This window comes from Spermophilus citellus (genome assembly GCF_964194105.1).
Source record: "Spermophilus citellus genome assembly, chromosome: 3".
Lineage (NCBI taxonomy): Eukaryota > Metazoa > Chordata > Mammalia > Rodentia > Sciuridae > Spermophilus > Spermophilus citellus.
The window spans coordinates 132,796,535-132,823,947 of NC_138184.1; the positions used below are offsets into that span (position 1 = coordinate 132,796,535).

General features: G+C 32.9%; 1 protein-coding gene across 4 annotated transcripts in view; it reads right to left on the reverse strand.

Moving 5' to 3' along the window:
- Window positions 1-994: 994 nt before the first annotated feature.
- The window catches only part of CDK13 (cyclin dependent kinase 13), a 102,646-nt gene continuing 76,227 nt past the window's right edge, over window positions 995-27,413 (reverse strand). Inside the window, exons 8-15 of one of the 4 annotated variants that reach the window (XM_081284955.1) lie at window positions 26,866-26,967; window positions 26,692-26,769; window positions 14,871-14,987; window positions 14,160-14,291; window positions 9,808-9,855; window positions 7,996-8,201; window positions 4,484-4,753; window positions 995-3,982 (exon numbers count right to left, since the gene is read on the reverse strand). In XM_081284955.1, the coding sequence (XP_081141081.1) occupies window positions 3,132-3,982; window positions 4,484-4,753; window positions 7,996-8,201; window positions 9,808-9,855; window positions 14,160-14,291; window positions 14,871-14,987; window positions 26,692-26,769; window positions 26,866-26,967 (1,804 nt within the window). In that variant the 3' untranslated portion in view covers window positions 995-3,131. Of the gene's footprint in view, window positions 3,983-4,483; window positions 4,934-7,995; window positions 8,202-9,807; window positions 9,856-14,159; window positions 14,292-14,870; window positions 14,988-26,691; window positions 26,770-26,865; window positions 26,968-27,413 lie in introns of all 4 variants that reach the window. The other 3 variants (XM_081284953.1, XM_081284956.1, XM_081284954.1) reach the window with 3 other exon arrangements.

Below are 27,413 nucleotides of genomic sequence, written 5' to 3' on the forward strand. Positions count from 1 at the left end.
CTTAAAATCTGTTCAGAGACTTTTCCATACCAGACTTTATTCAAATTTCGAGTTGAAATTTTACAAAGACAACTCAAAATTCCATTTCTTGTACTCACTTAGGTACAATTTAGATATAACTGGGAGTAACAAATACCACTAGCTTCTCCAGACATTTTTTTAAATGGTACTGGCAGCCTACTAGAAATATGATTTAACTTGGTAGCGTATGACAGGAACCAAGTATATATTTGTTGACAGAATAAAACACTGAATCATAGCTAATGTGTTATCGTAAATCACATTCCACAACTTATTCTAATCAATAAACTTAGCCTTACATAAAGTAACTTAAAATTTCAAGTCTCCAACAGATAATGAATTGAAGACTTGGACTACACACTGAGTTGCCTGCAGAAAAAATCTGCCATGCCAAGAAATACCTAGGGAATTTTGTATGAAAAAAGATATTTTCTTATTTTCCTAGGTCACATCCTATTTTTAAATTACTTACAATCTCACCTGCTTCTTCCCAAAACACTTAAGCAATATTTTATATTCCTCAGATTTTATGCAATGCTCATTGATTACTACTGTAGGAGAAATAACCTAAAGAATCGGTAACTTCCCAACCATGCTCTATTTATTAATCCAAATTCACTGAATTGAGGTATGAATATTATGGAGGGCTGGCATTAGGGTTTTTTACATCATATTTCATCAATTATATGACACATTGTTTCATATAATAACAATCTTACATCTGGGATTGCTTATCTTACACTTCATGGCATCTCAGTGTTGTGTTTTAAATGGCAACATTTTTTCTTCTAAGTGGCACATAAGATATTGGTGTGTCTCATAGCAATGCTGTCTTAGAATAATGTTAGAAAGTGTAGTTCAAAATTTCCATTTCAAAGCCAACAATATCTCTGTCCTCCCAGCCACTCTCCCAGGATAAGAAAGTAACTGAAATGCTTAATTAGAAAAACTACGAAAAACTATCCAAACACAGTTCACTTTTATATAAAATATTTAATTTTTAAAACACAGGCTATTCATGTCACATAAATATCTTCAATTTTGGGTTAGCTGCTTATGGCCAGCAGAATTATTAAGTGTGACTATTAAGAATAACTTAGATACTGTCACTTATAGGAAAGTCTAAAGCTCTAAGACTCACCATATTAAAATTTCAGAGACTTGAATACTGTAGCTATTTTGCTAAATTTCAAAATATTTCTTCACTTCCTGTAACGTAGTTTTATTATAAGTTGTTAGTACTCCAATATTCAAATAAAAGCAAAATAATTTTTCTTTCATTTTTTTCTCCCAAACAACAAAAATTCCACCAAAAAATAAAATGGTCAACTGACATCAATTCATTTTATAATAGTAAAATGTAAATTAGCTTCTTTAAAATATGCTTACTGTTACCAAACTATGTTTCCCACATCCTGTTTTGAAATGCAGGTTCACAAGTCAGAGAGCACAGGGTTAACTGGCTTTAGAACTGGAGCATTTTTCATTCTGTAACAGTTGTTCCAATTTAAGACTCCAATCAAAAGATTAAACAATTAAAACAAAATGGTTAATTGGCACAACTTTTGATTTCCAGAGTCTGTTTTTCCATATAATGATGATGGAAACACTTGTTAGTTACCTTTGGTTCCTTTCCAAAATTATTATAAGCGTGTGCTTGCGCACGTGCGTGCGCACAGACGCGCACAAAACGAGAGACCCAAAAACATTACGGTTTAAATAACAATTATTCCATCTTTCTTTGTTACCTTCAATAAAAGAAAAAAAATGTTAAAATGAACTAAGATTCTGTATGTCTGGCAGAAGTCATAATAAACTTTATAGAAGGTGAGAGGAAGGAAGATAAGAAGTCTTCTCTATTTCTTTTTGCTTCGATAAATTCAATCTAGGCAATATTTCTAGTTAACGAGTTGACTTTTTCTTAAAATGGCAACTGCATAACTTAAAAAATATGGTGTTTGCCACCCCTCCTCCCATGAACATTTTAATACATTTATGCAAATTATATTATTAATTCTTGCTTCTAAACTCCAAATGAAAATAGGGATAATATGGCAGCCTGAAAGAAAACGGTATCTTAAAATTCTCATTTAGCTGTTACCTTCAACCATTTATAACAAAACTTTTTAGAACTTCTCAGAAGTAACAAAAGGTACTGACAGCAGGTCTACTCCCTTTCTTTGCTCTCACTCCCCTACCAAGAGAAGGTGGTAGTGAAAGATAACATGGCCCAAAGACAGGCAGAAAATGAAGTGTGACAGGCAGAGGGAATGGACCTCACAGGGACTGAATAGGCAGCCACCCAAAACTTGAGAGCTTGCTGCCTCTTCAGTGCAATGCATTGATTCCCTTTAAAAGACAAATGGGTGTAAAGGTTAACTACCTTTTCAGACCTTAAGCTCACCAGTTAAGGCACTTACTTAACCCTCCCCACCCCATATTTTTCATATAAAACCCACTATTTCATTTGAATGCATTTTGCTAGGCTATGATAATCTGCAAAACAAACAAAAATAACGTTGACCATTTTCTTTTATAAAACTGTTGCATCAAGAGAAAGGTTGTGTTTTATTTTCTGAAATGAGCACAAAGTACACCTTTCACAATAACACTGAAAGCAGGTGCAAAGACTGACAGTGACCTTTGACTAAAGGTAGCTTTGTAAAAAGAAAAATACCAAATAAATCAGTGCCCTTTCTGATTGTTGTAAAACTGGAGGGGGGCAGGAAGGGGTTGTTTGTTACATAAAAGTTGGTCCAAACTTACAAAAAAAGCACAAATGTGCATAGTTCAGAAGATCTGCAAGAGGGTCATAAAAGGCTTATGTCCCTAAGATTAGCATCCACTTAAAACTGCAAGAATACAAAATAAAATTGTTAACTAGAATTGTGAAGATGTATAATCAATAGATCTAGTTTTAAGAACAGCATGAATTTAAGCAAAGTTTTTTTTCTTTTTTTTTTTTAACTATTGTATGCAAGACCCTTTTCCACATAAAAATAAAGCTGTTGTTGAATTAATATTATTCAAGTCTCTTGGATTGCTGCCTTAAATTGCAGCTAGAAAAGTCTTTCCAGATAAAAATGATGTGCCTGAGGAAAAACAGATACTCAAAATGGTAACCCTCTCCCTCGACCTCTGCCAGCTGATGTGCTAATGTGTCCTCTGTATCCTTGTGAATATCCAGGCCCTTGGGCAGGAGAGGTCCAGGTCTGTCCATGCATGAGGCTGGGGCCTCCTGGATTTTCCTGTAAATTACCACCATAGTTATAGTTGTGCATCTTTGCTGGCAAAGGATGAGTACTCTCTGACCCTGTAGAAGGGTCACTGCTATTTGCCAGGACTGCAATAGGACCATGGCTATATTCAAATCTATGGTCCTTGTCTCCACTAAATAACATGGGACCAGCATTGAGGTAAATGTCTCCATATCCAGCTACTGAACTGGGAAATGACTCAGAAAAGGCAGAAGGCTGAGGTGGACCACCAGAATGAGATGAAGCAGTACTGTAGTTATCCAAAGACTGAATATCTGAGTTTCCAATGAAGCTACGTCGTTCCAATGGTGGAGCAGAACTACTTCCTAGACCATCGTTGCTAACATAAGGAGCAGAAGAGAAAGAAGAGGATCCAAAGCTGTCCTTGTAGTCTGAAGTGGGCACATAAGTGTCTGCTGCTGGATAATCAATACCACCTTCTCTTTTGGGATCATCCTGGGGCTGGTGCTGAGCAAGCAGCTGTAACAGGGCTGCTTTCACTCCAGCATGAGGGTCAGTTAATGAGGAACTAGTGGTAGGTACATGCTGGTTTTCTGTCCGATAATCGAGATCTTCCTCAGTGACTGGTGGTGGTTCAGGAGGCTCAGGAGGACGTTGATCAGGAGGCAGAATCCGAGGCCGGTCTGGTTCTGGTGTTAACTCCAAAATCCTCCTATCTTGGTGCTGAATGAGATCATCTTGTCCTAAGTGAAACAAAACAAAAAGAGAGTCAAAAGCTAGACAACTGAATATTCAAAATAGATGATGTTTCCTATGGGTGGTCCTAAAGATGATTAGATGTTCTATCTCTGGAAAAACACTGAATGAAAAGGAGAAAAGTTTATAAGTTTACAAGTAATGTTGCCTACTATCATTTAAGTACAGGATAATAGTATGAATAAAGTTTATGCCTTGATCACACATTCTTTTGTATTTGGAATAAAAGATTATCTTTTAACCTTAGGCTGACCTTCAAAAGTCTATAGCATTCATAATGAATTATGTCACACCTGGATAATTTGTTAAAGAATTTCTTTTTGGGAATAAACAAACTAGGAAACCAACCTATCACCAGTGACCCAGAATTTTCAGACCATCTCTTAGCAACGTCACTTAACAATCTGCATTATAGCAAATCAGCAACATCGAGAAAACAATATGAATACAGCTATGTTAATAAGTAGGTCAGGTATCTATACACTCACCCGATACCGGTGTGCTAGGTTCTGGAGGTGGCCTGAGTTGTAATGATGCTTCATGTCCTGATCCATTTTCCCTTTCTTCTAGTAGCACATCTTTCTGTTTTGACTGTTGAGCCTTTATTAACTGAGTCAACAGAACTGCAAATGCACTCTGCACAGCCGCCTGAGCAGCATCAGTCTCCACTTTAGGCTGGACGGTCTGAGAAGGCTGAATTCCTCCCAATGGTTTCGAAGGCTCCTGCTGTGGTGTTGATGGATCTGTCTGTTTTTCACCTGTTGCCAAAATTCCAGCAGGAAGGTTTATTTTATTTAGCTGCTGTTGAGTCTCAGAGTTTACCTTAATGTTCAATACTTGGACAAAATCAGCCATATTAACACTTGTTTTAGACTGTAGTAGGTTTAGTAGAATTGCCAATTCACTGTGGTTTAACTGCTGTCCAGGGCCTGTTATTACTAAAGACAAAATTTGTATTAATTAGAACTGCCATAATCCACAGCTTCTCCCACCCTCCAAATGGTTCCATGTTACCATATTAAAATATACATTTAAGGGAGAGTACTTCAAAAACACTGTGAAAAGGGCACCTCAATCTAGTTCCCTATCATGACATGTAAGATGTAACTGGAACATAAATTAGAACAAAAGAGAACTGCAGTCAATTTTCAATAAGTAATCTTTAAGAGTAAATACTTCAAAAGAAGTAAATACTTCAAAAGAAAAATCAAAACTATCAATAGAATCCCACTCTAAAGATTTAACCAGGAAATATCACTTTGTGAATGGAAAATGAATAATGATGATAGCTAACAGAGTGTCAGATACTTTCTTAGCATTTTATATCCTTTATTCTTCACAACCACCTTACAAGGCAGGCTCTCATATTAGCCTCATTTTATTGAAAAAGAAACTGACCTAAACAGACTATGTAACTTAGTGTCTAAGGTCATAGAATTTATAAGCTGCAGAAATTATATCTCAACTCTGTCTGATTCCAGAATCTGAGCTCTTAAACTAATACACCTATTTCTTCTCTAAAATAAAGTTTATTACTCAAGAATCTAACCTTATCTTTGAAGTAAATTCAAATTAGGATGTATTACCAACTCTGAAAAAAAATCTGTTTTTACTTTCAATAAGTTAGGAATGCTTTCAGAAACATGCTTATTATATGTATTAATAGCATTAACTCATCACCAGTATAACAGATTCAATTGTTCTTTCCAATTTTCAGTTTAGATTTGGGATGGTTGACATAGGTTCTTGTGCAAGCTTACATGAATCACATTTAACAACAAGGCTCAAATGCATATTACACTATACATAGTGGTCAGATGATACTGATAAGCAATTTCCATTACCACAGATGTCAGACTCATAGACAAGAGACTCTAAGAAGATGAAAGGATGATGATTAATGCCATTCATATTACTATCTTTTTATATCACTTATGTATTTTGAGATACTTTTTATTACTTCTTAGTATTATATTTAGGTTAATTCAAAACAAACTTGAGCAAATTCTTCTTATGATCCACGAGCATTCATAAAGAACCATGTTAGTTTGCTATACCCCAAGGGCCAGTTTTCCTCCTTTTCTTTTTTTTTTTTTTTAATTTTTTTTTTTTTTAGTTGTTGATAGATCTTTATTTTATTTATTTACATGTGGCACTGATAATTGAACCCAGTGCCTCACCATGCCAGGCAAGTGAGCTACCACTGAGCCACAGCCCCAGACACCTTTTTATTTTTCTTATTAGCATAAATAATCTCCATGTGAACTCAGGGAAACACTCTCTCACAGAAGCATCTCTTTTGGAATAGAAGCATTTTCTTATTTCAATCCACTGATGATAAAGGAAATGAAGCAGAAAGAAAATTCTTGCTTTTTTAATATTTTTAATCTTTGTTTTATTTATTTATTTAGTTATGTGGGGTTGAGGATCAAACCCAGTGCCTCATGTATTCGAGGCAAGTGCTCAACCACTGAACTACCCCAGGCCCAAATTCTCACTTTTTAATATAAATGTGTTTTTAAAACTATCAAAAAAGTAAAAGAAAAATATTAAAACTCTCCACCATAAGTAGAGTTGTAAAATAATTCAGAGCTAAGTAAAGTATAAAATAAGCTCAGAAGGCAGTTCATTTTTTACCAGCTAAAGTAAACTACCCTCTATTCTTCTAGGTTTGCTCCTACTCTCCTCCTGACAGTCATGAAAATAAGACAACTATTACCTGAGATTCTCAAATCCTCTTAGAGTAATACAGTATATAAAACATAACATATATTAATATAAACAATTACTGTTCTCTTTTGCCTTCATATTTTACATATTTTTTAAAAAAGCAAAATAATACTGAACTTGATATAGATTAACCCTCACTGTATAAAACAGATGTGTCTCCTAAAGTTATATATGTATCAAATATTCTCATGTTGAAGGAAACTTCACTATTTCAAGAAGGAATATGTCGGAACAACAAATAACCATTGCTTTGGTTTTTAAAGTCTCAGGTGTGGTTTAACCAAGGACAAGGTTAAGCTTGTAGATTATATGGGCAAGCATTAATGGTAATCTTTCTCAAGCTTTCTCAACTAATCTACTCTATATTTATACTCAACCACCAAAAGTTCAAAAGTTCAATATGATCCATAGATCTCTTTTAATTAACTAATTACTCATCTCAATAAGTGCTGGTCTATTTTTTCCAGGTTTAACAAATCACTACTTACACACACACACACACACACACACACACACACACACTTATTTATATCAACTTTGCCTTTGTTAAAAACAATTAAACTGAAGCTAAATGTTTCTGGATTCTTGAAACAAATGAGAAAGTATGTTTCATTTTTACAGGTTATTCACTAAATGAGGTGATTTTAACACCACTTTTGAGAACACTGAAATAGCTAACTTTCCATGAAGAAGGTTACTTCTATGACAGACTGAGTCAGAGGAAGAAATCTAAATTTTTACCAAAATAAGTGGCTATAAAATATCTTTCTTTATCATTTTATTTCTGGCACAAATATCTGAAATTCTATGATGTAACAAATATATATCATTGAGTGACCTGAGGACATTATAAATGGCATGAAAGAGTTCCCATTATGATTTTTGGCTGTCTTTCCTATCTTCTTCTTCCTATTCCATAAGTATCCACAGACATTGAGCGCTGAGCTTCCCGGAGAATAGTGTTAGTAAAAGATGTACTGAGTCCTGCACTAGGGAAAAAGGGAAAAAGAGAAATCTGACCAACCACCAATCATAAATAAGTTGATATTTCTTTAGAAATTATCTTACCTTGAGATTGCTAAAAACTGTGGTTGCCAAGAAGCAATGAAACTTCTATACTGGCACAAACAAACAATAAGGAAACATCAAGTTCCATGAATAAACCTTAATTTTCATCTTTTTAGTCAGATGCTTTGACAGCAGAGTAATATAATCAACATTAGCCATAAAATAATATGAAGAAAATCAACCCATGTAAAATATTACTGACCAGGTGCTACATTTGAGTTGCCCTGAGATTTCAGTTGTGTAGATGGCAACACACCCTGGGGTGTGTTGGTTCTGCTGTCATCTAAGCCCAAAGACAAGTCCTTTCTGGGGGCTTTAATTGTGGAAACATCATCAGTCATGCCCATCTGCTTCTGTCTTCTTCGCTTTTTACTCCATAACTCATGACAATCTTGCCATAAAGGAAGGCTGAAAATATATATGAGTATTAAATTGTGAATAGTATTTTTTTTAAGTTGTCAATGGATCTTTTATTTATTTATATGTGGTGCTGAGAATCGAACCCAATGCCTCACACATGCCAGGCAAGCACTCTATCACCGAGCCACAACCCCAGCCCATGAATGGTATTTCTTAATAAAAAAAATATGCTAACATTACTATGTAGCACCAAAGCTATATCCCAAGCCCCCAAATCATTCTTGAAGACTTCATATGTGGACTTTGTAAAACTCCTCCAATAAAAATCATCTTTGCCCCATGTCCTTCAGGGCTTTCCTTTATAGATGAACAATTTTTCTTTGTCTTGTAAATAATCAATAAATAATCACTTATAAAAATTTTGAATGAAGAATATATATTCATAAAAGTAGGCTAACATTATCCTTGGTGCAACATTTTTATAGGCAATTCTTATCATATATATCTTACACTGAATAGGACATGAAGGAGGCAGAAACATGCGATTTGCAGAAATTAGATACAAGATAAAAAAAAATACAGGCTAGAATATGACATTTGTGGGAAAACTTCCTAGGAAAAGCTTTTATTTCTTGATAATAAAATGCTCTGAAATTATCCTGATGCTACAGATGAATTTCAAAAATAGGTACTTCAGGCACTGAGAAGGTCATCACTCATCAACAGAGTTCTGAATAACTAGTTAACTATCAAAATCACCCACAATTTTGAAATGATGACCTGAATGTAATTTCATAAAAAGTATTATCACTACAGAATAATTTTGCTTAAAGAAAGACATAAATATGTGATTTATAAATGTTTTCTTATTACCCTAACAAAAAATCCTGTGCAAACATTACTATTTTATTTATTTTAAAGATAAGAAAATTGAGGCTTGGAAAGGTTAGTAAACTTGCCCAGAATATCTATAAATTTCTTTAAGCAACCCTACCTGGTGATATATACCTGTAAGTCCTCAACCTGGATGTTTTACCTCGAGGAGCACATGAAGCCTTTCCAAAGGGCTACACCTGAAATTGTTTTATCCACATGTCTTTTTTCCTAAGACTGAACTTTGAAAATTGCCTGCATGTTCAAGCAAATTTTTTCACACCTCCTCTTTTGCAATTACTTGTGTTATAAAATAAAGGCATATGCAACACTGTGGTTGAATCTTAGCAATACAATAAAATATTAGTAAAAAAAGGTCATTTCCAAAAGATTACAGATAGCATGACACCTTTTATAAAATTAAAAAAAACTAAAATTTTAAAATATAATTTATGAGTACATACAGATGGCAACAAAAAGTATATACCGAAAAAAACAAACAAACAACAACAACAACAAAAAAAAAAACAGGGATGATGGTTACCTCAGGTGGAGGAAGGCAAGGGGATAAGTGGGAAGAAGGGTTATGATATGATTAAAATAGGTTATTTTCAAAGTTCTAGCTTTTGTTTGGTAGGTTCATGGCTGCTTATTAACATTATTTAAAATAACTAATTAAAAAATAAAAGAGAGCCATGCATGGACCAATGATGAGTGACACAAGGATTATGATTAAACCAAGTCTATGCACCTGAGGTCTGAAAACAAAACAAAGGCATACCTCTCAGCCATCTTACTATGGTGCATTGCCTCAGCGTGTAAAAACCTCCTGGAGTAACAAACAAAGGTACAATTTGAAATATTGGTATGAAGCTTTAAGGTATTACAAATCCTCCAAAGACTTTCCTTTTTCTCTTTCTCTCTCTCTCTCTCTCTCTGTGTGTGTGTGTGTGTGTGTGTGTGTGTGTGTGTGTGGCATGTAAGCCTTAGCCTCTACTGGGATACTCTGAATTCAGATATATTATAGTTCTACAGAATGGGTAAATGAAGTGATATCCCCTCTTACATCGTGATGGTCAAGAAATGCAGTGCTCTTACAGGAGAACCTCATAAGAGCAGAGCAAAGTAATCCATAAAAAGGGTGTTTCCTCCCACAATTTAAACTTCAGAGTTTCTTTAAGGGTTATCTCAACACTTGACTCTAGGCCAGATAAACATTACCCTACAAACAGCTAAAATAATAAGGTTAGCAATGTTGATTCTTTTAGATAGACCAGAAATATTTTCCAAAAACTAAATGGAAGAAGTTTGGTTGAAATTCAGGCTTGCAAGTAACTTGGCCTTTGTGCCTCAGTTTCCTTACCTTTAAAAACAGTATTAACAACACTACCCACTCTATGGGGGTAGAGGCAGTATATGTTAATATAGGTAAACACTTGAATATGCCCCTCACACAGTAGGCACAATATTCATGTTTGATATCAACTGACCATCATTCAACAAGGGAGGTTAAAACTATTTTCATCAGATCATATCATGAAATATTTATTCCAATGATAATCATATTTCACCTTATAAAACAACTAATGGAGTTTTTTTCTGATTTATTTAATACTCCACTCTCATTTGATTATTCTGAAAAAATTGTTTATCAAAGGAATACCCATGCTTTTCTTCATAGTCCTTAACTCATAATTTATATTTTTTGCTACTCTTGCATCGAATTACAAAATAAAATGCTCTGTGCTTGCATAACTTTGTTATTTAAATATTAAATCAATGCCATTATAATTTCAACCTGACTGCTTTACTAATTTATCTAACAAAATACATTCCATATTACTGGTTTACAGAATGTCCCTCAAATATGTACTAACATATCTATTTTTAATTTAAAAAAATGCAGTCGGGTATGCTGTGATAAAATTTAAGTGCTTTAGGTGATTTAACATTAATTACAATTCATAAGAAAAAGTTAACAAGTATTACAAAAAGTCATTTAATAAATATGGATAGCCAGGTTCCATGCCTGTAACCCCAGAAGCTGAGGCAGAAGGATTCCAATTTCAAAGCTATAGGTAAGCACTTGGAATATGCTCCTCACACAGTAGGCACAATTAGTGAGGCCCTAAATAACTTAGTGAGACACTGTTTCAAATTTTTTAAAAAAAGAGGGGACTGGGGATGTGGCTTAGCGGTTATATGCCCCTGGGTTCAATCCCAGGTATCAAAACAAAAAAAGACAAAGCCAATGAAAACTGAATACTTAAATGACTGGTTAAGAAATCCTTTCATAGTTAACATGGTTTCCAATTCTTTACTATCAAGAAAATTGAAGGAAAAAAACTTTAAATTGATGTCTTAAAGTTATTGAAAATCACTTGATTAAAAATTTTGGATACATAACATGGAAGAAATTCAAAGACAGTAATATAATTATGAAGAGCTCCTTCTACTCTCAAATACTTACTTATTAAGAGTATTCCTAAGAATAAAAAATAAGGCTGGGGCTATAGCTCAGTGGTAGAGCACATCCATGAGGCCCTGGGATTGATCTCAAGCAACATAAATAAATAAATAAATAAATAAATAAATAAATAAATAAATAAATAAATAAATAAATAAAAACAATAATGAAGTGGAACTGTATCTCACTGTAGAATAATAGTAATCAACAGGTACACCTTCATTAGATTTCACTGATTTTTTCCCTTTTTTTTTTTAACTTACGTATGAGATGTATATATATAGGGTAATTAATGTAATGCATGTTACATTATAATAAAAACCTACAGAAGTAATGGAATTTCAAGATGAAAAAGGAACAATGTCTAACTGTGGAACATTTTCTAAGTGATCACTGAATGTTACCATATTTAGATCCTACTGGATACATTTGCTAGTTCAGGGAAAGACTAATATAACTGCTCATATCAAAAATTATATCTTTTATAACTATTTAAACCCTTAATTTTAAAAGTTTAGATATCAACAGAAAATATCCTCAATATAGTTTTAGCAGAATTCTCTCATGAGCACAAACTAAAGTGATTAAAATTAGAATTAACTAATAATGGGATAAAATAATATATTCCTCTTAATGTGATACAAGAGAAAGCACATATCACCATGCAGATAATATTCTTTATTGTTTGGAGGATAGTGGGGGATTGAATCCAGGGGTGCTTAACAATTGAGCCACATGCCCAGTACTTTTTATTTTTTGAGACATGGTCTTTCTAAGTTTCTGAGGCTAACCTCAAACTTGAGATCTTCCTGCCTCAGCTTCCCAAAATGCTGAGATTACAGGTGTGTGTTACCACAGCTGGCTAGACAGAATTCTCCCCCTGAAAAAACATTAAGCTAATTCTAATCATGGGAAAGCAATCAAATCCAGATTGTGGAATGTTTTATGAAACAGCTAGCTTGGGGTTTTCAAAGAATGACACAATAAAAGTCCTAAGGACACACCAACTAAATACAATGTGTGAAGTCTGAATCAGTTTAATTTTTTTAAAAAAGTCAATAAAAATTATTGGGCCACTAGGGAAATCTAAATATGGACTATTAGCTATTATAATGTGAAATTTCTTATGTTTTATAATAGTATTTTAAGTACGTAAAAGTCTTAGTTCTTACAGATATATAATATTTACAAATGAAGTGTCACCTCCACAAAACAATATTTAACTAGTTCAGGGAAAAATTTATATAGAGTGATGATGCAAATGTATCCAAATAATAACAACTGGTGAATCTAGGTAAAGGATATGAATGCTCATTGTATTGTTCTTGTTTTTTGTTTTGTTTTGTTTTTTTGGTAGAGATGGAAAGTTTCCAAATTAAAAGTTATAAAAAAATTATTTAACAGGGAGGAGAGTCAAAGTTTTGAGACTACTAACACATTCTGATAAGCAAAAAAAAATATGAAAAACTCAATTTAATAGTGAATGATTCAGTTCCTCACCATGTCAGATGACAGGCTCTTTTCACCTTTTTTATTAAAAAATCATCCTAAAGCCTATCCAAACATAGTTCAATAAAATCTTTTTAAATTTTGTTTTATTTATTTATTTTTTTATATGGTGCTGACAATCAAACCCAGTGCCTCACACATGCGAGGCCAAGTGCTCCACCCCAACCCTCAATAAAATCTAATGATGCTAAATATAACAACTTCACAGAAATACAGTAAGCCCAACCTGATAAGTGGAAGAGCTATAATTTGAAATCCAAAGCCCATGTTTGTTCATACAAAATATGTTAATTTTATTTAAAGACACATAAGATTAGTCTTATTTTTATTTATTTTTTTCCTTGCTAGTCTTATTTTTAATATAACCCATCATGTTAAAAATTACTTAGGGTCTAGAAACCTATCAAGAAAGAAGTAAATGAACCATTTTCTCCCCTTCTCTCTCTCAGAATCAATCCTAGAGATATTATAAGAGTCATGAGAATGTGAAGGTTCAAAAGCACAGCTACTCTGATTCTGAAACAATGCAGTTTCCCTCCATCAGATAATAACTCATTCTATATATGCTTCCGATACTAATATTGTTTTAGTCAGTGATAAGGATTTTCTGTTGTGCAGGAGGATGCTATAGAATATTTTCAGAATTTCTCTTTCTTAATTTTGAGAGCTGGCTCCACCCTTTACTAGATTTGTATTCTTGGGCAAGTTTCTTAACCTCTTTGAGCCTGCTTCCTCCTCTGTAAAATGGTGAGAAGGATAATAATACCTACCTTAGAGGATTATAAAGATTAATATAATACATGAAAATAGCACAATACTCAAAATTTTACCTATAAATATTACTAGCAGTGTAAGTATTGACAGAATTAGCAGCAGCAATATTTTCTTAAAGCTGAAATACATCACAATATCTTGCTGAACTAACCCAACATTAGCTAGAGAAAGGCCGCATCCCATGATTAGCTCAACATTAAGCAAGCATCTAACTGCATTCTAGATGTGCAAATTACACATAGTACTGCAGTTTTATTTACTTATTTTGGTCTCTTTCAACTTAATTAGGCATGGAAAATATTTTTTGATCATTATATACAGATGTTATTAAAACTGTCCAGATTCTACATATGTGAAATCTAATATAATAAAAAGCTACTTACTCTGGTGGAGGCATTTTTGAGGGTTCAACATCTCGTAGGAACTCACACTGAAGAGCCTGCTCAGCTGTGCACCGCTTACTAGGATCCAAGGCGAGCATGTAATCAAATAAGTCTAAAGCAGCTGCAGGAATACTATATGAGAGGATTACAAAAGTCATATATGTTTTGTAGACACAAGTATAGTATTTCTTTAGAAGCTTAACATAAAATATTTTTAGTTGATTTTTTAAATTAAAAATCAAATTATTTTAAATGCTAGCATTGTATGTTTATAATACTTTATTCCAATAAATCTCAAATTTTCCTTTGAAGAAATATTTAATTACACAATTTTTATAATTAATTGGGGGAAACAACGTATTTTATTATTCTATGGGCAATTTTATTATATCAAAGTAAAAACCAAGCAGAATAGTTTTCTAAACCAAAGTGAAATCCTAAACTTAAGTAACTTAAAAGTTGTATCAATAAAATTTAAAACAATATCAATGAAATTCTTTGGTATAAGCACCAACCATATTATCCAAATCACTGATTCTACAGTGGTGGTGAAAAGGAAATTTGCATATACCAAAGGCAAACTTCAAAATTAAATGGCCTAGCAGAACTGGATAGATCTACTACAAATCAAGAGGACCAAGTAACATTCAGAATTCACAAAAAAAATAACAAATTCAATGCAATATGGATGCTTAAGCATTCACTTCTTACAAAACAAATTCTTCTCTTAACTTCCGACGATACTGCTTCTTTGGTTTCATGGTGTTGAAATATGGTAGTTTAATTACATCAGGCCACACTGCAGGACACGGGCTCCCACATATACGGCTAAACAATACACAAAAAGAAGTACATCGCTATGAACTACATAGAAAAAAATTATACCCACAATTATTCTACAAACATTAACTGATTTTCAAGTACACAAAAGTCGAAGCTTTTATACAATGTATAAATGTCTGATTAAATATTTTAGTAACCACAGGATAATTAAAGAAATCAAATTGTTTTCAGTATATGCCTCTAGCAACTCAAGCATTCCAGTAAGTAGAGAACATTCGTATTTCAAAATACATGGCCTATTCTTAAAACCAACTTAAAAAATGTTATGACAATAATTTAAGCATATATCTCACTCTGTTTTCTGGGTACCTGGCACTTCCTCTTCAAATGAATTAAAATTGTTTACAATAATAGCATAAACAGATTTCTGAGGTGGTATACCACCTCAGGAAGCTAACTGGAGTAAAGACTGAAACTGAATGTAAATTGGAGGACCCTAAAGATAACAATCTTAAAATATTAAAGATCAGTTTAAAGCAGTGCCACTGATCACAAGACATTTAAAAATTTTAACTCCTTTATTCTCTGCTATCTATATCTTGAAACTACTCATTAATTTGATAACAATTATAATTTTCAGAAGATATCCTACAAATATGTGTAACTCTAGCTGGTGAACATTAAAAAACTGATTTAATAATATGTAAATGAAATATTGGTTAAATATGCTTAACTTAAATGTATCAAATATGTTGTGTATATCACTGTCAGCTAATTACCACATATGAAAAAAAATGTCTACTCATCTCTGAGTCCAAAATAAAAAATATTCTATACATAACATAAACACAGGTAAAAATGCATACTAAAGAGATGGCCAAAGTTGCTAAACTTTCTTCAGATGAGTTTTAAAATGCTACCTCAGAAACACACACATATATATGAGAAAACTTTTTGTGTTCTTTAAATTTGTCACTGAAACGTACTTTTTGGTCTCAATATAGTTTAGTATTTCTATAAGTTTTTAAAATATTAAGATCTTATGTTTTTTGTTTTTTGGTGCTGGGGATTGAACCCTGGGCCTTGTACATTCAAGGCCAGCACTCTACCAACTGAGCTACATCCCCAGGCCAAGTTCTTATTTTTTATATATTCCCGTTTTCTTCTGCCTTAAACCCAATTTTCACAACTTTCTCAAACTTCCTCCCTTAGGGAAGGTCACAATCCCAGGACATGGGCTCTCCATGATGTGGTACTAAATTGTCTGCTTCATTTCATCTCCTAATGCATCTCTCTCCACAGACCACTCCTTTGTGTCTATGTTTCTTCTCCCTAGATTCTAAACAGCTGAATCCTTTTCACTTAATTTCTCAAGGTTCAGATCAAATGCAATTTATTCAACAAATTCTTCTCTAACTTCAAATGCTGATTAGAATAGCCATTCTTGACATACTACTTGTTTCACTGACATTAGTTTCATCTGCTTTGGTATTTTAACTGTTTACATGTTTCTCCTACTATAATTTCAGAAACGATGTCTCTTGTTTTTGTACACTTCTCCAATTACATAAATTAATACCACACAAAATAATGTACATTAATAGAAGTGTAATGTATACTAGAAGAGAGATAATTAAGGATACTTTTGATCACAAACAAATCTGAAAACTTAACTAAGGGAAGAAGCAAAGAATATTGGTTATAATTCTAGAGTTTAGTAGACCATAAATAGGTGAGAAAGAGAATAAAAGAAACTATCACTGACCGAGAGAATAATACATGCAAAGTCATAGAAGTATCGAAGAATAAACATTTGGGGAAAAGACTAAGTAAAACAATGTAGGTGGAATTTCAGGCTCAAGGTCAGCTGGAAGCAGAGAGTTGTGGTAACACAAAGTTTTGAGACACTTAGCCTACCTATAATGAAGTCAAACTCTGAAAACAAACTTTAAAATTGAATCCTGTCTGTGTGATATTGGTCAAATTGCACTACTTAGGAACCTACTCTTGTAAAATGGAGATTAATTTTATTTCAGAGCTATAAAATTACACAAACTAGCACCTGCCTATTAAGCCCTATAATAAAATTATTAACCTTAGCTAAAAAGTTTAAATTGTTTTATTATATATGCTGTGGAAGATAACTGAGTACTGAAGATCTCTAACTAGTAGTGGCATACACAATGGAACAGACATGATAAGATGGGAACTTTCTTCTAGAAACTAGCAGTCACAACAACAATTGATAACTGCATTTTAACAAAATATGTGCTTTTGTGGTCAGTCAGCTATCCCAGTATCATTTACTAAAGATGACTTGAAATGCTTCACATGGTAAAGCATATACTAAATTCCCAAATGCCCAAGGGAATTTATTGTGATCAGCAGATCCAGTCTGGTGTCAATACTACATGGTGCCTTATATGGGATTTAACTTCTGCTCTGAAATTATAAATTAATTTAGAAATGGCTCCTATCTTTATAATGCTTACTATTTTTATCCCAGTAATATTCTTTCATTTCCTCAGTTTTACATATTTCTCCAATGAGATTTGTACTTCCTTTCATAGGTTCTATTTCCTGCTTTTAATATGATTTTAGCCTATCATATTTTCTAAGCAATTAATTAGAAAAACTTCATATAGGAAAAGTTCAAATTTTGATATATAAAATTTTTAGATAGCCATCTGAGATTTCTGACTTCCCAAGTACTAACCATTGTTTCTTTGAAGCTATCCAGATTTACAATCATTTCACTTATAGTTAGAATCTGTCTATATATTTTTTTCAAAATGATTTTGTCTTTATCATTATGATTTGTTGTATTATGTGGCAATTCTCAAATATGATAAAATGATGATGGTAGTGCACAATATTAGTTAACTCTGTAAGTATCACACATAATAAAGATATTGACAGATATATACACAAACTGACACTTATTCCTGTTAAGAAAGCATTATTTACTCTTTACTATGAGTTTTTACTTTTGTGGCTTTTATATTTTAAAAATGTGCTTCAGATTTACTAGTTTTCTAAGAAACTCATCATTTTTATCATGGGCATTTTCTACCCGGGGCTACTAATGTCATAAATTTTATTAAGAGATTTCCTAATGTGTATTCATTTTTACTTTCAAAGGACTTGAGCCTAATAAAACCAGTATTTCAGTTTAATGCTACATTTTCTACTTGTTAATTTAAATGTTTTGTATCAGTATTCATACGTAAGACTTGAGAACAGCAAAAGTTCTCAAAAGTGGGGTCTAGAGAGTTTCCCTATAGCAGTCAAAATTATTACTAAGACATTATTTGTCTTTTTCAAGTATGTTAACTTGCATGAATAGTACAAAAACAATGGTGGATAAACTACTGGTAACTTATTATATTATATTAGTGGTAAGTACTCTTTACTACCATGCAATTTGGGGGACTAAGTGGAGTCAGTTTCACATAATATACCTGTTAAATCAATAAATAATATTATTTGATTCTCACATTTGAATATATATCTTTGTACTATTCTGTGATGAAATGAGATATACTCATACAGCACTTCTGCTACACATGTACAATATGAGGAAAGATATTTATGCAATTATTTGAGCTGCAAAGTGAAGTTACTGCTTTTTAAATGGACTTCCATTTTACCCGCAAGAAGTTACCAAATGATTGACATTCAGATTTGGGTATCTACCAGATATTTTCTCAAATACGTACAAAGTGCTTTTCACTTCAAGGAAAACAAACCCTATTTATTGTCAATTGTAAAATTTTAATTTTCAAGGGAAATTAGAATATTGGAAAACCTGTACCCAGTTCTATTAGCTTGACAACTTTTTACAAGATTTTTACAAGTATTAGAAATACAAGGATTTTCTGATGAGATTAGTGAAGACAAATATAAAATGACATGTTACATTTGGAAGTTCTGCTCTATTCAGTGAGCCAACATTTTCCAATTGATCAATGAATAACATCATAAAATCATCATAAAAGACCTACTCAAAGTATAAGACCAATCAGTTTTCATTATATAGTACAAAATATTCCTTCAAATGAATTGATTGCACATTACAACTAACCTGTAAAAGACTTCCACTTAAATAATTTTTGTCATTTCAAAAAGAATATGCACAATTATCTGAAAAAGTCTATTGAAAACAGCACATTACAAATGAGTTTCCAAGTATGATTTCTATTAAGCCAAACATTTAAAGATTTGTAAAAATGTCTAATAATGTCACTCATACCAGCAACTTTCATCTTAGTTTGGAAGACTTTTTAAAATTAAAATGCTGTTAAATTGTATTAAAATGATAATTATAAATACAATCAATATAAAACAATAGCTTTTGAGATCCTCGATAATTTTTGAGTGTAAAAAAGTTTTCAGACCAAAAAGATTAAGAAGCATAAGTGTACAGAATATTTTATGCTATTGGTATATGAAGGTATATGATTCATCTTTTATAATGTTTCCTCCTTTTCCTATATTTTGGAAAAAGTAAAACCAAATCCATTCCTGTTAAATCTTAACAATCTTACCTGAGTGATCATCTAGGCCTAAAGTTTTGTATGTATTTGGATACGGTGTGTCAGAAGCCAGAAGCAAGATTGTTTTAATTCTAATCTACTTATAATTTATTCAGTGATTAAGTCTTCTTTTCTCCATAAGAAATACACACTGCACGCACATTGCAAGCCAACTCTTTGTTTAGCTAGCTATTCTAGAAACCCTGGAGTTTAAAGTGTGAGCCTATCATCTATGACCACAAAGAACATTTTTGCTCTCATTCATTTATTCAATTCATCCCATTTAGGTTTTCTGTTCTTTTTCTATCATTTTTTGAACCATCATACTTCTATGACAAAACTTTAGTAATCTTCCTAAAACGCTCCCTGGAATAAATCCAATTATAAATAATTAAAATCATTGTAGTGAAAAGCTCTTTAAAACAGACTGATCAGTATTTCCACTACTGACCAGTTTCCTTACATGCCTTTAATACTTATCATAGCTCTCATTGTGTCTGAGCCTTTAGAACAGGGGGAAAAAATCTAGCATTATTGCAAATAAAGTGAGGGGGAAAATATGTACATAGAATACATATTTTAATTCTTACAACCCTAAACATGTTATTAGTCCTATTTTATTAATGAAGAAATAAATTTAGAACATTACAAAATTTACCCTAAGCAACAAGAGCCAGATGTAACTGAATTAGCATAGAACTTATGTCTGACAGATTCTAAAGCTCACACCCCTTTCAATATAATCTGCTGCCTCACTACATTGAGACATTTATCAGAAACTTCATTTTCATTTTTTTTAAGTCAAAGCTACAAAATCAAAACTGAAGCATCTCTCATATTATAAATATTTGGTACCTTAATAAAAGAATTCTGAACGATATAAAGCGGAAAATAAAAATTTCCCTCCCTACGTTTCTCATAAATCCATGTTCAGATTAACAATTCCAGACTCTTTCGGTGTATTTAAGCTAAACACATCCTTCTGTACAATGGCTCTTTTTATGTTGCTTTTTTTTGTCAGTATTTCCAGATTTAACATCTCCTTTTTATTAACTGTATAGAATACTACTAAGCTAATGAGCTGAGCTTTTTTAACCTATATAGGTCATAAACTGACTTAACATATTCATAAAAAAAAAGCACACCCATGTCATAAAGTCTTTATTTGCTGTTCCTTCATTGTATTTAGATCTTTGCTCTATTGTTACCTTGTGGTACATCATTCCCTACACTTAACTACCACCTAATATATTTTGCTTATTTGCTTTGTCTGCCCCTAGCAAGAAGGAAACTAGTCCACAAGCAAGTAGGAAACAAGCTTTCTGTCCTCCTCCCCTAGGCCCCCATTGTATCCTGAGCGCCTAGTAACTACCACACAACATATATATATAGTTCAATTATTCATCTTATTTGAAATATCTATGCCTAGATGGCTTTAACTAAAGCCATTATAATATTAGTAACTACTATTATTTGCTTAACATGATATCCCTAATTTTCCCAAGTTTTTTGTTGTTGTTTTTCAGTACCTGGAATGGAACCTAAGGTTTTGTGCATGTTAAGAAAGTGCTCTACCACTGGGCTGCATATCCAGCCCCTATTCTGATAGAGGGTCTAAGTTGCCTGGACTGGCCTCAAACTTATGATCCTGCTGCCCCTGCTGCCTTTGCCTCCAGAGTACCGGGGATAACAGACATGTGCTACCATGCCCAGCACAATTCTCCTCCTTTTTAAGAACTTTCCTACTTATTTCCACGTTTATCTTTACTAGATAAACACAATATCAATTATTAAGTTTCAAAAACAGTCTTTTGAAATTCTCATTAGGAATGTACTGACTAAATATAGGATGAACTGCCATCTTTAAAAAAAAAATAAGGCTTCTTAACCAAACAATGTATGCCTCTACAACAGTTTTTCAAAGAATCTTACTAAGTGGGACATTATAGTTTTAAAATTCCTGAGTTACATATGGTGGAGGTGTTTTATTAAAGGTATCTTTTTCCCCCCACCGTGTTTCCACAGTGTATACTAATATCATTTCTCTGCTATTTTAACACTTTTTAAATTATTTTATTTATTTCTTTACTTTGAGACACAGACTCACTAAGTTGCTTAGTACATTTCTAAATTGCTGAGGTTGGCTTTGAATTTAATATCCTCCTGCCTCCTGATTCACTGACATTACAGGCATGCGCCACCACTGTACCTGGCTTACCAAACACTTTATTTTGAAGTGTTTCAGGTGATTTGCATTTTCTGTGTATAAATCTATATACAAAGTTATCCTACACAAATTAACAACAATCCTGCTTTCACTTTATGTACCTCTTACAGGCTCACTTTCCTAATAATATTAGCTAATTGGTTAGTACTTCTAATACATGAACACATAACAACAATGAAAGACAACTTTTCCTCCTTTTTGTCTTTACAATTTTTAGCATTTTGCTACCAAATATTATTCTGGCTATTAGTTTGTGATACATATTTTTATCATGTCAAAAGAAATACCCCTTTATAAAAGCTTATGCATTTAGGCACACTATTTTACTTCTATTAAAATGCTGAATTATACTAACAGATTTCTTAAACTTCCTTGAATTCTTGAGATGAACCTATAAGTTAATTGTTAATATTTCCCTTAGAAACCTTGTATTAATATCTTAACAGAAATTTCTCACAATGCCTCTGACAAAGATTGATATTTGTGTCAGACTATATAAAAAGTTCTAGACCTTTTATTTAACACAGTAATGATTAAAAAGTTTAGACTCTAAGATACAATATTTGGATTTAAATTTTGATTTGGTCACTTGCTAACCCTGGATAAATTCTTCAATGAGGTTCAGTTTTCTTTTAACTACAGAAGGAAAATACTAGGGTTTTTATGAAGTTTAACTGAAATAATTCAGGTGATATTCTTAGAAGAAAGTTTCTATTGTGTATAAACCTCTTAACTATCATGGATAAAAGCCCTAATGCCTAATAAAATTAGGACCAACAACTGGTTAAATGGAATAAAATGAATTAGAGGGAATTATATAAAAGAGGATTCAAAGAAACACAATTTAAGCATTTTATTTTCATTGAAAAATTTTAAATATACATTTATTCTCCAATCTTCTGACAAAAGCCTAAGATTTTCTTTTTTAACACAGTATTTATTGAATGGAATTCTGCATTAATTTTTTTTGCACAAACCACAACCATAATACACATCAACAATTTTTAGTTTGGGTTTCTTGAAATAAAGCTAGAAATTCAAAACACTTTCAACACAACTGGCATGCTAATCCCTTCCAAATTTTTAATTTTTCTTTCTAATTATGCAGTTACTTGTCCATCTCTAATTAAATAGTAATATAAAGTTTTTGCAAAAAAGTACTACATTTGTCTATATTTAATTAAACAATATATATCTGCATTAAAAATGGAAACAATCACCCACCTCCCTGGTTGACAAGATAAACATTCTTTGACAGGATAAACACATAGTCTTACTAACAAGCGACAGCCTACTAGATAATAAGCATTTAGCATGCCAAATTATCAAGCTAACATTTATTTATAGAAGGAATGGAGAATATCAATAACCTAATAATTTTGTTCAACAAAAGGCTGGATAAGAAAGTTTCTACTACATTATTTCATTATGGAGTAATTAAAAGAATATTAAAAGTTTTGGTTTCAGAAAGACCTGCAAGATTTCACCTATGAAAATGTTGGAGCCTTGTTCTCTGATTAATGATTTGTCAGCACTATTTCACATATTTGAGTTTTGTATTATGTTCTAGGTTCAAGTTGGGTGAATCAAATGGCATTGGAGTTATTCAATTTTCATTGTATTTCTTTTTTTGGGGGGAGGGGGGTGGCTGGGGATTGAACCCAGGGCCTTGTGCATGCAAGGCAAGCACTCTACCAACTGAGCTACATCCCAGCCCCTCACTGTATTTCTTTATACTCTTTTTTCATAATAAGTTAAGTTACTAGGTTAATTTATATTGCATGTGTATATGAATAAGACTATATCTTAAATGTATGTTTCTACATTTTTCTTATTGAACTCATTAAGTGCCTTTCTTATTCCCTGGATTTATTTTGCTGGTTCTTTTCCCTAGCTTGTCAGGTGAATGTATGATTCATTTAATTTCATTTTCTTAGTACTATGGAGTTGTGTCGTTTAACGACAGGATGTGTTCTGAAAACTGTGTTTAGGTGATTCTGTCGTTGTATGAACATCATAGAGTGTACTTACACAAACCTAGATGGAATAGGTCAATCACTTGACGCGGCCTCTTGATGCAATCAAGAGAGGCAGTAAACACGAGTTGTATGAGGCTGCTGCCAGCGTAACACGGCATACTGTTTTACAGTAAACTTTTTTTATATATAAGTAGAAGAAGTACAAGCTAAAATAACAATAAAAAGTATAGTATAGTAAATACATAAACCAGTAACAGTTGCTCATTATTTTTATCAAGTATTATGTACTTACATAATTGTATGTGCTATAATTTTATATGACTAGCAGCACAGTAGGTTTGTTCGGCCATCACCACAAAAGTGAGTTATCTTTGCACTATGATGCCACGACAGTTATGACATCACCAGAAGACTGTAATTTTTCAGGTTTTTGTTTTGTTTTCTTTTGTACTGGAGATTGAACCCAGGGGTGCTTCACCACTGAGATACATCCCCAGTCTTTTTATAATTTTTTGAGACACTGTCTTAAGTTGCTTAGGGCCTCAGTAAGTTGCTGAGGCTGGCCTCAAGCTTGTGATCCTCCTGCCTCGGTCTCCTGAGTTGCTGGGATTACAAGTGTGCACCACAAAATCCAACTCAGCTTCATTATAACGGGGGTCACTATTGTATACAGGTCTGTTGTTGACCAAAACAGACCCTGCTATATACATCCCTATATAGCACATGACTATATCTAAGGCTGTGATTTTTTTCTAAAAGCACAGGTTTGAACCATCTGAGCCCATAGTTAGTCTATCATTTTTTAACATATTTAAAATTTTTAGATACTTGAGAGACTGTTTCCATTTTTTACATTAATTTCTAGTTTTATTCTATTTTTTTTAAAGAGAGAGTGAGAGGAGAGAGAGAGAGAGAGAAATTTTTTAATATTTATTTTTTAGTTTTCGGCGGACAAAACATCTTTGTTTGTATGTGGTGCTGAGGATCGAACCCGGGCCGCACGCATGCCAGGCGAGCGCGCTACCGCTTGAGCCACATCCCCAGCCCCGTTTTATTCTATTTTTATTTAGAGAATATAGTCAGTACTATTTTGAAGTTTACTCTGGTTTTATTTTTCTACTAATATATAACTAACTTTTTTCAATGTTCGATTAGCATAAAAATATATTTCTTAGTTTGGTATTAGTTCCTCCTGATCATTGTTTATTTGTTGGTCACACAATGAAAGATAAAAGTTTTCCTGTGCATCAGGTGAATTCCCTCTCTCCCTGCTATATAGCTTGGATGGGTCCCACAAATTTCATATGTTGGGGGCTGGGGATGTGGCTCAAGCGGTAGCGCGCTCGCCTGGCATGCGTGCGGCCCGGGTTCGATCCTTAGCACCACATACAAACAAAGATGTTGTGTCCGCCGATAACTAAAAAAAATAAATAAATATTAAAATTCTCTCTCTCTCTCTCTCTCGTTAAAAAAATAAATTAATTAAAAAAAAAAAGAAAAGAAATTTCATATGTTGGAAACTTAGTCCTCAAAATCCTATGTTGATGGTATTCAAGAGAAGGGAACTTTGGAAGGTGAATGGATCGTGAGGGCTCCACTTATAATTGGGTTATTCAAAGAATAGTTTTTTATAAAAGCAAGTGCTCTCTACTAGCTTAGTCTGCCTTCCTGTGCCACCTTGGGACTTTGCAGTTTCCAAACAAGCATGAAGGACCTTACCAGATGCAGCTACCCAATCTTGAACTTCCTAGCCTTCAGAATCATGAGCTAAATAAACTTGTATTTTTCATAAATTACCTAGTCTGCGGTATTCAGATACAACAAAAGAAAATGGACAAGATATTCCCTTCTCTTTGTAATTTCATTATAATTCTGTGCTTGGAAAGCTCCTTGGCCAAGTCTGGGACATATACTTCCATTTTCAAATGAGGCAACTGGCTGAATTAAAGCAGTATTAGTTTCTGGCTTAGGTATTTCTGATTATAGCCAAATTATGTCCAGAGCAAGAGCAGGTTCTAACTTGACACTCATCTTTCGCTAAAGAGCCCTACAGTTAAAAAAAAAAAAAAAAAAAAAAAAAAAACAACTCACCAAAACACCAAAAAGGTTAATACTAAGGTTTTGGAATTCTGGTGGTTTTTTATTTGTTTTTGTTGTTGTTGTTGTTGTTGTTTTGCAGGGGAGGGCAAACCCCCAAAGAAGGTCTATTTGTCAATTCCAAAGATCTTCTTTTTGAGTTTTCTGTTTCTGAATAATACCTTTAAAATTTATCAGATGAAGTTGTGATCCTTTTGATTAGTATTTGTTACTTTTATGTTCGTTTTGTTCAACTGGCAAAGTAAAATTCTATAAATCTGTGCCTATTAACATTTTTCCTAAGACTTCATCCTTACTCTGAAACTCATGGAAGTCTTATAAGTTGCAAGTTTATATTCTTATATATATATAAAAGCAAAGCCCCTTTAAATATTATTTTTAAAACTAAGATGAAGAAAAAGTTGACTTAACATGTATGAATAACCGATTATGAGCTGGATTCTATGATAGGCTCCAAATGGTAAAGACCTATGCTAGTGGGTATATACATATTTTGGTGGGTATACATATATAATATACCATAAAATACCATGGTGCATAGAAAATAGAGTATTTCTTTACAATATTCTAAAACACTTATTTTTCCTTTATGCAATACTTCTTTTTTTTTTTAAGTGCCTACTATTTTTTCTCTCCTATTTTGTATTTACTTTTACCTCCTAATCTTATCTTTAGGGCCTCAAGTCCTGTAATTTAACATCCCCTTTCCCCCAAGAAAAAAGAACTAGAGACTTTAAGATCCTTAAAGCTATCAAAGGGCCTACATTCTGATTTCTCCTCCATTTAGCAGCCATTAGCCTTCAAGACAACCATGCTGTCCTCCTCCTGCAAAAACAAGCTAGAAAAATTTTTAAAATTCCTATGGAGTATGACATACCCCAATTCCACAAATATTATCATCAGCAGCTTACCTTATTAATTCTAGCTGTGCAAGTTCCTGATTTGCTTGAAATATAGGTTTTTTAGTGAAGAGTTCACCAAGGATACATCTAATGGAAAAAACACCCACCATTAACCAAATGTTCTGATTTAATCCACTACCAAAAGTTTTAAGTAGAATAAACCAATTAATGAGTCTATCTTACCCGCAGCTCCATACATCAATAGCTGGTGTGTATCGTTCCTCTCCCAACAGCAGTTCAGGTGGACGATACCATAAGGTGATAACTTTGTTGGTATATGGCCGACTAAAAAACACAGAAAGCACCCTTTAGAATTAGTATTTGTAGAAGTAAAAGAGATTGTCTTAGAAAAATATTACTTTGAATTATCAAAGCAGTTCTACAATCCTAACTAAAATCACTTTCATCTGCCCACCAAATGCAGATATATTAAGGCATCTAACAGAGGATTATAAAATGCATCCGAGAGAAACCTGATTAAAAACTTCCTTTATATGTGGAAATTAATAAGAAGTAGTTGGCTGTTAAGTGTAATTTGGTTAAAAGGAGGTCATTGTATCAATTCAACTGTTAGAAAATGTTTGCCTTTTCATAAAATATTTTAAAAATTAACTTATTTAAAAGGGAGTTCATTGATTTTGGCCAAATCTGGCAAATTACTAATAGATGACAAGACTCAAATTGGGATTTCCTAACAAAAGTGGTGGAGTGGATTTTTTTTTTTTTTTTTT